At 41.0% G+C, this 13,127-nt stretch overlaps 1 protein-coding gene across 1 annotated transcript; it reads right to left on the reverse strand.

The window, feature by feature from the left end:
• Positions 1–365: 365 nt before the first annotated feature.
• Positions 366–11,243, reverse strand: Pstk (phosphoseryl-tRNA kinase). The gene is made up of 6 exons (XM_028772543.1): positions 11,000–11,243; positions 8,482–8,776; positions 8,025–8,223; positions 4,244–4,319; positions 3,664–3,757; positions 366–587 (listed from the first exon to the last, which is right to left on the reverse strand). The coding sequence occupies exons 1-6, from the start codon at positions 11,213–11,215 to the stop codon at positions 388–390; spliced, it is 1,080 nt and encodes a 359-aa protein (XP_028628376.1). The 5' UTR covers positions 11,216–11,243; the 3' UTR covers positions 366–387.
• Between the last annotated feature and the right edge of the window lie 1,884 nt (positions 11,244–13,127).

Here is a 13,127-nt window from a genome sequence, read left to right on the forward strand (position 1 = left end):
CCCCAACCCTTGTATACCTCCTGAAACTGTGAGCCCAAATACATCTCTCCTTCAGTCAGTGGTTTTCTGTCAGGTATTGTGGCATCCTTGTATGCTGGGAAATACATTTCTTTTATTCAGATCAGTTTAGGCTGCTGTACCCTAGTACATGGTACATCAGTGAGGAAGGCTGCCTCATATACTCAGTTATCTATGTCGATTCAACAAGTAGCTCACTGAAGTAATTTCTGGCATGCAAAATGAAATAGACATTTTGGATTGTTTTTTTTTCCCATGTTCAGAGTGGTCTTTAGCAGGTCATAGTATTGGTTTAGAAAACACCCAGCCATACAAAATTGTTTGCAAAAGTTTACCCAAATCAGAAATTTGACTAGAAATTCAGAAAGTTTAATGTTGCTTTGAAAAATACTTCTGCACAATAGTATCTCTTTCCTTACCAAAAGAAGAAATAACATCTGATAAGTCAGTGGTTTGCTGAAAGCATGGATATTTTCTGTTTCCTTGTCTTAGATCTTCTAAAACGTCTGCTTTGAGCTTGTTAAGTTCTTCTGCTAGTTGTTTCAAGTTATTAAGAGACATTTGTTCATCTAAAATAAAACATATATTAACATTATTCCTGTAAGTCAGTCTGGACTGCCTACTGCCATCAGTCATTTGATTCCATCAAACAGGGCAGATGCTCCAATAAGCAATTAGGAGGCATTTATAATAGTTTATAGATAAGAAATTACAATAATGTGATCTAGAAGAGGCATCTAAAATAACAGCCACAAGGAGTTAGGGCTAGTATTTGCTCTGATGTGTTTGAGTAAAAAAAAAAAATGAACATGGAAGAATATGTATTTTAAAGATTTTATTTATTTTTATATTATGTACTTGAATGTTTTTTCTGTTTGTATGTCTGAGCACCACTGGTATGCCTAGTGCTCACAGGGGCCAGAAGAGGGCATAAGATCCCCCATTACTGGAGTTACAGATGGTTGTGAGCCACCATGTCAGTGCTGGGCACTGAACACAGGTCTTCTGCAAGAATAGCAAATGCTCTTAACTACTGACCCATCTCTCTAGATCCCTAGAAGGATGCTTTTTACATATTTTCATTATGTATCACTGGCTGGCCTGGAATTTGCTATGTAGGCCAAGCTGACCCTAAACTCACATAGATGGCATGCTTCTGCTTCTCAAATGCCAAGATTAAAGGTTTGCCACAGTAGGTTATTTTTGAGCCGAGATACCTAATTTACTATCTTTTCCCTTGAGAAATAAACTGACAACTTGGTTTTTTGAAGCTGATAAATAATACATTTGAACAGTTGTCCAAAGTAACTTTTTATGATGACAGAAATGTTCTACCTGGCATGGCCATATGGGAAGTGTTACTGAGCATCTGAAATTAGCTTTATTGAGATATAACTCACCATAAATGTACCCATTGAAAATGTAATGGCTTAGCTCTCAAAGTGGCACATGCTTTTAACCCCAGCACTGGGAAGGCAGAGGCAGTTGGGTCTGTAAGTTCATGCCAACCTGGTCTACAAGAGTTCCAGGACAGCCAGAGCTACTTACTTAGACCCTGTCTCAAAAAAACAAAACAGTATTTTTTTAAAGATTATTCACATATGTGCAATCATCACCATAGTCAATTATAGAACATTTTCATAACTTAAAAGCATAACCTGGATCCCCCGACACTGATAGTCACCCTTCTCAACCCTACTTCCCTATCCCAACGCACTACCCCTATCCTTTCTGCCCTGATTTTCCAGTTCTGGGTGTTCACATACCCTTGCAGTTTGGATTTTTACAAGGTTCCCCATGTCCTATCCTGTATCAGTATTCTAGTCTTACTTATAGCTAAATAACATTCCATTATATGGGCAACCACATTGTATTTACCCATTTATCAGATGATGGAGAGTTGGGTTGTTTCCACCTTTTAGCTGTTCTGAATGGTTATGTTATAAATAGCTTTGTATCAACATTATAATTTTTTCTCGATCCTACCACCAAAGAGCAGAATAGCTGGGCCACATGGTAACTACACTGAAAGAACCACCTGGCTGTTTTCAAAGCACATACGTCATTTTATGTTTCCACCAGTAGAGGATTCTGATTTGTCCACACCCTCAACAAGTCTTGGACCCCTCATTCTGGCCATTCTAATGGCTGTGAAGCAATATCTCCCATGGTTTTGACTGGTATTTTCATTTAAACATGTTTTCATTTAAATACTGGCCATCTCTCTTATCTCCCTTGGGAGAAAATGTCTGTTTAGATATTTATCCATTTTAGATTTGGGTTACCTGTGCGTTACTGAGTGGTAAAGATTTCTCTAAATATATTTGTATGTTCACGAGACATTTGCAAATGTTTTACACCATCTGTGGGCTGCCACCTTACTTTCTCGATGGCAAAGAAACGGAATTTTTTAGTTTTATTCAAGCACACATTTAGAAACCAATACCAAGTCCCTCCAGTAAAGTCTCTATCTTTCCAGTAGGTGGGAATGGTGAATGATTTGGCATAAGACAGAATAAGAAGCGAATGGCTGAGAAGAAACTAGAATGATTTCTGCTTTGTTCTAATTATATGGCCGTTTCTGTTCTGACCCTCTTAGAATTCTTGGATTGTAATTCATTAATGAGTGACAACGGGCACTTTTCTAAAATAAGAAAATAAAACATTCCATTAACTATGGGGATGCGTTTCTGAAGCTTGTTTCCACATGTGCCTGAGTTTATACACTACATTACACAGTTTACAGCATATGCTCATGGATAAAGAGAGTCTGAGAAACATGTTATGGTTAATACACTGTGGTGGTCAGTGTCCCCGGCTTTCATGAAGGTGACAATAAAGACAGGGGCCCAACAACAGACTGGGTCAGAATCACCTTCTTTCCAGGATGCCCTCACCTTGGGAGAAGTACTTGATTCACTGTGAACCTCCATTTCCTATTTATAAAATTACACCCACTATATATGGTTATAAAAAGTGAGTATAAAACATTTAGCACATCAAAGGAGTTAATGCGCTGTTGTCTTTTTTTTTTTTTTTTTTTTTTGGTTTTTTGAGGCAGGGTTTCTGTGGGTAGCCCTGACTATCCTGGAACTCACTCTGTAGACCAGGCTGGCCTTGAACTCAGAAATCCACCTGCCTCTGCCTCCCAAGTGCTGGGATTAAAGGCATTCGCCACCACTGCCCAGCATCTTTTTAAAAACAAATTTTAAACACAGCAAAGAGTTAAATGTTCAAGACCTAAAGCAACTATTGAAAAAGCTATAGTTAACCACATGTCTGAAATATGATTACTTATTTTTAAGTATTATTCATATTTATAATACAGTGACCTTGTTCAAATCCCATGCTAGTCTGGCCCCTGACCCTGGACTCCCCTTAACCATTAAGTCACTTCTCCAGCACCCTCATTACTCTCAAAAATAAATCTACCACTACTTCAGGGGACTTATATGTATCCACATAATTACCTGTTTGTCTGTCTCTGCACTAGAATGTTCTGCTTCCTATTGATTCCCTAGCGGCAAACGCTACACTGGAATACATGATGCAGATGCTGATAGAATAAATCTGTCTGGTGTCAAGGAAGTGGCAGCAAGAGAGAGCACCCCAGCAGCTAAACCGCTCAGAACTAAGTCAGCGTACCTTTGGCTTCCCTCATCGTCTGAGAGACGGTTCTTCGGAGTATCTCATCAGCTTTATGAAGGATGTTGGTAGAACAAATAATTCTGTCAGTTTCCTGTGTAATTTAGACATGTTACTAGGAATAGTTTATAAAAGGAATGGCCAAGATACAGACTAACTTGAAGGGACCAAAAGAAAAGCGATAGTGGTTTTCTGCTCGTTTTATCTCACAGATCTCAATGTATCATGTCCAGTTGTGAAGTGTTGAATGCTGTTGAGTGTGTAATAGCTGGCTTGCTAGGAATTAAAACTTCCTCCAGCCTATATGTAGTTGTTTCTGTGCTTTAACGGTATAAGCACTTCCACCTTGGTCCATTTGAAGTCCCCAATGTAAGGCTCTAACATTTCTGGACATTTACCATGAGCTAGCCAGGACAGGCTTGGCAGCTCCCTGATTGGATGTCAGAAGCCAAAGGCTGGTGCAGTGATACAGCTAACAGACCAGTTTTCCCTTTTCTCTTGCTACCATCAGCTCAAAAAGTCTCCCTGCAAGACAGTTACTCTTTTTCATTTGCAAACCAAGTCTAACTGGAATACTTACCTTTTGTTCCGTATTATCCTCAACACATTTTATGGGATTTTCCAAAGCAGTAAGCAACAAATCAGTCACCTCCAGGCTACAGAGAAAGTGAGATAAAGTATAAAAAAATCTTTCTGTAAGACATTTTTAAAGAACTTGCAATAATACTAGGTTGAACTCCAGATAGGAAAACTGCTGTCCTCCAAGGTCCTTATTGAAAGGGGATATAGTGAGTGATCTGGAAGCTATCTTCCATTTGTAAAATGTTAAGTGAACCTCAAAACCAATTACAGGCCACCATAAGAAGCTAATTTTCTAAGAGGTACCAATAAGCAATTTCTTCCCCTATTATCTCCTGGACTGTAGGCTTTTAAAAGTCTATTGTACTCCCTAAAGAAAGATAGTGTTTACTTCAGGCTGCTGCTTATTTACTAGATAAGGATTAACAAATTTCTTCACTAGCCAAGGGTCCCTAAAGAATTCAGGTAGAGGAGCTGGAGAGATAGCTCAGTAGTTAAGAGCACTGACTGCTCTTCCAGTTGTCCCGAGTTCAATTCCCAGCAACCACATGGTGGCTTACAACCATCTGTAACAGGATCTGGTGACCTCTTCTGGTGTGTCTGAAGACAGCTAAAGTATACTCACAAATAAAATAAATAATTAAAAAGAAAAATATAACAAGAATTCAAGAACTCATGTAGAATTCATTCATTCACTAAATATATACATAGAGCATCTCATATGTAAACACTGTAAAGCTACATATGTGAAACTGCTAATCTGGGGGTATAACAAGGTGCCCACCACTCCAATCCTGAAAATAGAATGCAGTGAGACAGGAAAGCCATTGAGCAAAACCATAATACTGGCCATTGGTAAGTGGCTGAATGAAGACAATAAAGTGATGGTTCTGAGAAGTAGCCAGATACTGTCATTCACTCCACCTTAGATGGTTGAGCCAGGCAGGGGAAACAACATCTGACACCAGGCCTGGAAGCAAGCTCTTGGTGCTCACATAACATAGGAGGCTCATGTGGGATGGTGGTAGGGTGGTTATTAGAATATGTAAGTCGGGAGCAGACTTCGGGTTTTACTTAGAGTAAAGGGATCAGAGCTGAAGTTCCAAGCTAATGAGTGTGCAATGTAACATCTCCACCTTGATCTTTTTCATGCAGAGAAGTCCAGGCTCTAGAATGTGACTGCACTAGGTCCCTTGGTTCTGCCATTTACATCGTAGGCATGTTACTTGATTTACCTGGGCCTCAGTTATCCCAGCATAAAATGGCAGTTTTACCCAATTTTTATCCTTAAAGGGTTGTAAGGATGAAATGGCATTGCATCCAGAAACACCGTGAATATGTATATGTGCTAAGTAGTTATTATTACATTATAGAAGCTGGAGAAGGTTACCTTGATCAGATTTACCTCTTGGTTTGCAATATGGGACTCCAGACTTGGCACTGTCTCAACTTGGTTGCCCTGTGATTCTTTGCATATGTACAAGTCACTTAACCACATTTGTAAGACCTGGGACAACACTGCAGATTACAGTAAGGGCTGGCAGTGACTACAGAAACCCACACTCTCCTACCAGGCATCTCACTGGAGTCAGAGCAGTGAAGATCACCTGACAACATTCTAACAGTACCTCAGTTGGCCACTTACTGCCAATGGGGGTTGGGGGGGGAGGAAGGAGGGAGGGATTTATAGGAGCTCCAGAATGGAGAGCAATCCATTGGCAGTGTGCCTCTTCAGTTTCAAGATTTTATGACAAAGCGAGACAGCTTATTTGGGCTTGATGGCACACATCTATCTACAATCAGTCACAGTATTTGGGAGGCTGAAAAAGAATCATAAATTTAGAGCTAGCCTGGGTGGGCTACATACTGAGACCCTGCTTTGGAAAACTGGAAACCTCACCAGTGAGTTATTTTATGAACTGTATAAACAATAGCAATTTAAGTGCTAGGTCCATTTTATTGTGGGTATGTGAAATTTATAAACTATACCGAAACTGTACTGAGAAATCTGTCTAAAGACTTTCACAGGATGAATTTTCTTAAATTAAGCTTAAAAACTAGCATGGCATGACCTCTCTAAAGAGGTAATATGACTGGCAATCATTTCTTGGCAGTAACCAACAGCTGTGTATTTGGACTTAAGGCCCACTCAACAGAAAGAAATCATGCCTGGTACTGGAAACCTATCCAACTACCTGGGGTTAGTGAGGCCATGGATCTTAGAAGAGAACCTACTACTACCACTGTAGTAAACCAGCATAACTTCCCAACAGCACTCTAAATACTCATCCTTATACCCACAGAGAAGTGCAGCTCTCACCTCTCCTAAGACATTTCTCTTGCAGCCAGTTGAGACCATTCATTACAAGTGGTCAAAATGCAGAAAACAAGTGATCATGGGATGTCCAGCCCTAGTGGCTAACACAATTCCTATATTCAAGGTTCAGAGAATATCATAGAAGACAGAGAGATCATAAGAGCCAGTGGACCCGAAAATGTGCTGTGAGATTGTGTCTCCTAGCAATGACACAAAAGCCACACCCGTGATTATCTCAACAACCTGGCTGCCTAAATAAGATCTGAACTATGACAACACCAAGAGTCTAACTTGGAAGGGGGAATTCTCATGGGACTTGTCCCTAAACAAAGAACTATAGGCAACTAATGACTACTGAGAAAGAATTAGTCTTCCCTAGGGAGGCTCCTAATTGGTTATCCAATACTAAGTTGTGAGCCCTGAAATCATATATATAGAGAAGCAACGCTAAAGAAACTCAGCAGATTGTTATATATATGTATAAGTGTAGTATGTATGTCTGTATGTATGTATGTATGTATGTATATGACAATAATAAAGAAGCCATGGATTTGGAAAGGAATGGGGGAGCAATAAGAGGAGGTGAAGAGAAGTAAGGAAATGATGATTACATAAAAAAATTAAGCTAAAAAATTAAAGAAATGTGCACAATGTACCTGAGATCTACACTGCTTAACAGTACAGTTTGTAGCCATCTGAGGCCATACTAACTATCAACTCACATATCACTTGCATTAGATACATTTAAGTGTTCAACTACAATCATGATTGGCTGCTCCAATCCTGGACAGAACAGAGAATACTTCCATCATTCATGAAATATCTATCAAAAATGTACTGCTGCAAAATTCTACAAATATATCAGCAATGGAAAATTTCACATACACATGTACAGGATGACTAGAGAGGGCTCTAGGACAAATCAGAACCCAATATTAGTTTAATTACAACTGAAGACTTTTGAGGAGTGTTAGGTTTCATTCTGTGACTTTGCACAAGTTACACAGGTGCTAGACCACTGAGCTCCTAGATTTCTATAAAAACACTTCACAACCTATTTAGTAGCCAACTTTGACAATATCAAAAGACAGGGTCTCTCAATAAACTGGCTAGTTGTGAGCACCACCCCCAACCAGTGCTGGGATAAAAAATGTGAGTAGCTATGCCCAACTTTACATATCTGAGCTTCAGGTCCAGTGCAGCAAGCCCTTTACCCACTGAGTTATCTCCCCAGCCTAAGACATTACAGTTTGAACAGTTAAAGCAATTGTTTATAAAGAAACTTGGAGTCAAATCTTAGCCGTTAAAAGTTTGGTGATCCTGGACAAACTAAACTTTCTTGGTTTAGTTTGCTCCAGCACACAATTCCCCAAGCCTGTCAGCGAATGGTCAAACCCATATAGTTAAGCATATGTTTTCCGGGTGACCTAACAGGAGAGCGTCAAAATGGTATAGAGTAGAATACCTGGCTTCCAGAGAACATGCTGAACTCTGAATTACAAGGCTGTTGTGTTCCCAGGCATTTTTCTCAGGGTTGGGTTTCTCTATCTTTCTCTCCATGAGCTGGATGGTCTCGTTAGGCAGTGGCTGGGGTCTCTCACCATTCCTCTTCAAACATGTTTCCAGGGGACAGTCTAAAAAGAGCTGGCAAAAGCCTAGTGAATCTGAAAACAGTTTAAGTTACCAAATTAACCAGTCTGTCTCTCCAGAAATGTGAAAAAAAAATATATATATAATAGTTATAATATATATAGTATAATAATATATATGTCCCAGAGATGCAGGAGAAACTCCATTTGCAATACTGAATACCCACTAAATCCATATAAACCCAGTCCAATTAAAATCTCACTAAAGGCAGCTGTGATTTTGATATATATGAATCGATGTTTCCACATGTAAGAAAAAAATGTTTTAATTACATTTCCGAGCCAGTTGGTAGACTTCATATCTCATACTTTGATAATAAAAGTTGTCATCTAACACCAAAAACAAAGGTCTAGAAGCAGCAGGGTTTTCCAAGAGGTGGCAAGGCTGGTCCTCTACCACTGCAGAAAAGATCATCAAATCCTGTCTTTTTAAACAGGTTATAAAATCTTCCCACAAGGTCTCAGTCCTGTTGGGTGGGGCAGACATCTGAGCCCCACTAATGACAGCTACAAGGAAGCATTCCAGGTACTTCAACAGTTCTTGTCGGAACATTTTCCACTGGGATGGCTACAAAACATAATAACAAAGAATTGAAACTTATATTAGGGTTTTTTTTTTTTTTTCCAGACAGGGTTTCTCTGTATAATAGCCCTAGCTGTTCTGACTTCACTTTGTAGACCTGGCTGGCCTTGAACTCACAGAGATCCATCTGCCCCTAACTTACAAGTGCTGGGATTAAAGGCATGCAACACAACACCGAAATTTTGGCCAGTAGGCTGGTTGTCTTATTTTATTGCCATCCTCTTCCCATTTAAACTTTCAGGTCACAATATTGAAGCATGCACAGTTCTCAGCCGACACTGTTTCTCATACCTTCCTGCCTTTTAGTTCCTGCACCCTTTCTCCCTAGAATATTCCCAAAGTCCCCAGAGTGTGAAGCTGTGTCAGACTTGATCATGTAGAAGGCAATCCAGCCTTATTCTGTACATTGTTTCTACTCTAGCAGGGCTTATATATGTCAGGTACTTCTGTGCACCTTCATATTTCTCCCTCCCAGACCACCACCTTCAACACAGAGGCTGACTGACAGCTTACAGGTGTTCTATAAATGGAATTTAAATGAATGGGTGGATGGACAGATGGATGCATGAATATGAGAATGAAAACCCTTTATTATATAGGAGACCAAAGGAGCCACAATCAATTTCCTGCTGGATTAAAACAACCTAAGCTATGACAATGTTGGTTTATCCTTGAAATGAAAAGGAATACCAGTAGTAAGATAAGTCCGTTTGAAGGTCCTTTGGTCAAGATTCGAAGACCTCAGGCCAACAATTGGATTGTGAGATTGGGAAAGATGGCAGAAACAGGAGGAAGGAGCTAGGGAGCTTGAGAATACAAAGAGTCTTGTGTTTCAAGGGACGGTGGAGAGTAGAGTGGTTCAGCAGTCAAGGCTGGAGGAGATACAAAAGGACAGGAGGTGAGCCCTGCTCCTGCTCTGTCTACAAAAAAGTACACCAGATTAACCCAAAGAAGGAAATGTGTGCCACTGCCTAAAGGGTAGAGATTTTCTAATCACACTGACCAAATAAGACGGGGGGGGGGGGGGGATGGGGAAATAAATACACAGTAAGAAAAATGGAAAATAAACCTCATCAATAACCTTTATCTTTCTCCAAATACTACCATACAAGTAATCCCCAATTACAATACTGTTTTATTTTTCTCATAACCAAAACTGAAGCAGCATATTCTGATGTAGAAACATACAAGTTTCCCACATGTCAAATACACTGAGTCATTGTATATACCCATCTTTGTGTGTGTGTGTGTGTGTGTGTGTGTGTGTGTACTTTGTATATACTTAGAAAATGTAGTCATTCTATTTTCCTTTAATTCCTGTAATTTTTCTACACCCAAGCAAGAACCATCAAATGTAACAATTTAAGATGTCTGAAGACATTTGCATTAGTGTAAGTACGAAACTGGAGACGACTCTATTCTGCCATGGGTCGGCTTTCATGTACTTCTATCATGGTTGTACCTCACTGGGGTGTAAATGCAGGGATTAAGAAGTATTTATTTGGCACAAACAATTCAAGCTTATTACTTCATATGGCTGTCACCCAAGAAAGCACCATATTTTCCAATACAAGTGGCAGACCAGGCCCTTCATTTGGTAAAACTTTCCTGGAGGGACCTAGCAATTTTGTTATTTATCACTTGTATTCTTTATTCTCATGGGGAGTTCCAAAATGGCACAGAGCTCCAGTCCTACAAAATCTGGTTTTAACTTTTTTTTTTTAAATGATCCCTTCCTTTGTCTAGGCCCTAGACTCTATGGAGAAACTACTCAAGGGATTATTATCAGGAGGTGTCTGCCTAGGATGTCTTCCTTGTACACTAAACTTCACTCTGCCATAGGGCTCTTGTAGGGGAGGGCTCAGGGTGATCCCTGAGCCCTGGAGTTTTGAGACTAACCCAGGCACCATAGCTGGGCTTTATCTTAAAGCTCCACTGCACAGAATATGCAGTATGTGAACGTACCGAACTTGGCACAAACACCTCTACAAAGCAATGGCCTTGACCCCAATACCATATTATTCCGAAACACAGGTCTACAGAACGGAGCTAATCAGCTCCCCTGGCCTCCGGCTCCTGTCAGGCTTCCCCAATCACACAGGCACTGCTTGGTCAGGATCCAGGACGGCTCGGCTCGCCCGTCAACCACCCACAGTCCCACCGCCAGTGCAGAGCCTGCAATCCCGTCCGCCTCCACTCGATGCTAACCGGAGGCTGCGTGCCAGCGCCGTCCGGGTGCACAAGAGGCAGCACATCGTCGTAGGAGAGGACGCCCACGGCCCAACCCCGCTCTCGCCGCAGCCGGAGGGCCAGCGCACGAGCAAAAGTCGACTTTCCGGCCGCCGGCAAGCCGCAGAGGACGCATAGTCCCAGCTTCGGCTGTCCGTCGCTGCGAGTGGCCCCATAACCTGCGGCGGTCTTCATGTCCTTCCTGCAGTCTCCAGAAACCTTTGCGACCAGTGCGCACGCGCAGTGCCCCAGCACCATATTGCGCCCTCTGGCGACACTGCGGAGGAACAAGCGAGGATTAGTCCAGAGAAGATGCCTTGGTCCAGGCTGCTGCTCAGGTGGCCCTCTGGACCTTTTGAGTGACAGGTGTCAGCTGTCCCTGGCCCTAGTACTCTAGGCCAGATGTTCTTGGCGCTTCTTTTCATACTTTCTGGACACTCTTTAAGGGCACCAGAGTTAGGTTACTCCAGATACAATCATCCTCCCTGCCCCACCTTCAAGCCATAAGGGTTTCCTTTTCAGTTTACTTACGATGGGCATCTTCTGTACAAAAGAAAGACTAGAAACTTCTTAAGGAAGGCTTTGAAAGGGAAAGTGCGGGAAATCAAACAGCAGCAGGCGAAGCGAGGACAGCATCTTTCTCTTTTTTTCTGGGCTTGAAGGGTGAAAGGGTTGAATAATCCTTACTGAGTCCTGGTGCCGCCAGGCGGCATCTAGTGGGAAGAAATAAGGACAGGAAATGCACATCCTTATCCCCAGTGCATGCTGGCAGAAAACTCGGATTATAAGTAGATTTTAAAAAAAGTATTAGCGAGCTTGGAGTTGGGGTATAATCCCAGTACTTGGAAGGAACTGCACACAGCACAGCAGCACATAGGAGGAGCAAGAGTTCGAGGCAAAGTTATGATATAAGCGAAACTCCTTACTCTTCCCAAACAAACAAACAGACCTCAGAGAACTACCAAACAAAAATTTGTGGATGTGTGTGGTATAAGAAAAATAAGCTCGAATTCTTTGACTACCTTTATGGTTCTTTTTATTCATAAGAGATGTATTCAAATTGTGGTCAACACTTAAGAACAGAATCAGTGTGTGCTGATATAAGCAGGGTGGTACACTCCTCTGGAGTTAGGAGAGTCATAGTAAGTTCAAGGCCAACTTGGTCTACAAAGAGAATACCAGAGCAATCAGAGCTACACTGTGAGTGAGACCTGTTCTCAAAAGACCAAATCAAAGCAACAAGAATAAACAAGAAGCAAAACCCAAATGATAATCGGATGGGAGGTTCAGTGTAATGTATGATTACAAAGTGCATACATGTTCTCTATCTCTCTTTTAGTTGAAGAGGAAAAGCACTTCCATTTTTTCCACTGACCCAATGCAAGGGTATATCCTAAACCATTTGCTTTTATTCTTCATCTTTCTCCATACCCACACAAGTTTCCCTCTTTTCTCAGGCAACAAAATAATGGCTATTTCAGGGAGAAAATATATATATATTTGTTCAACTAATTCTTTAAAAATCCTTTATTGTTGAGAATTCCATACAGGTATACAATGTAATATGAATTTATTTATCCTTACCATTCTCTTCCTCTAACACTCTCACCCAGCACCATGTCAGAAGGTGTCACTGGCAGAGCTGCTTGTACCTGTAACCCAACATTTCAGGTGGGAGATAGGTGAACTCTGAGAGTTGGTGCCGTGTGAAACCCTATCTCAAGGCAATAGACAGGGAAGGCCTTCCTCTACCCTCTGTATGCACTTGTGCAACTGGACACACCCCGTCAAATGCTTGTACCATAAACATAGCCTATATCTCCCTACACAGTTTTCAAATTTACATTGAGGTTCACTTTTCAACTGTATATTCTGTAGTTGTATTTTGAAGTGATAGCAAAACCCAAAGCTTCACATATACTCAATAACTCCGTCAACTGAACAGTAATATCTAGAAATTACTCAGGGTCAGTCTACTTGGAACTGTTACAGATTTAAACATTTATTGACCCCAGATCAATTTCATTACTTAAAAAAAAAACCCCTATGTTTGCTCTCCTTTTTCTCGTTTCTCATAAAGTAATAAAAAGCACTGTGCCTGCCCAGT

Source organism: Grammomys surdaster, unplaced genomic scaffold (assembly GCF_004785775.1).
Source record: "Grammomys surdaster isolate TR1022 unplaced genomic scaffold, NIH_TR_1.0 214, whole genome shotgun sequence".
In the NCBI taxonomy this organism is placed as follows: domain Eukaryota; kingdom Metazoa; phylum Chordata; class Mammalia; order Rodentia; family Muridae; genus Grammomys; species Grammomys surdaster.

Bases quoted from the DNA above. Each gene is read 5' to 3' on its own strand.
- Pstk (XM_028772543.1), bottom strand. From the start codon at position 11,215: ATGAAGACCGCCGCAGGTTATGGGGCCACTCGCAGCGACGGACAGCCG. The intron at 8,224-8,481 runs GTAATTAAAACA...AACTGTTTTCAG, and splicing joins CTACCAACTGGCTCGGAAAT to ATTCACTAGGCTTTTGCCAG. The intron at 4,320-8,024 runs GTATTCTACTCT...CTTTCTCTGTAG, and splicing joins GCATGTTCTCTGGAAGCCAG to CCTGGAGGTGACTGATTTGT.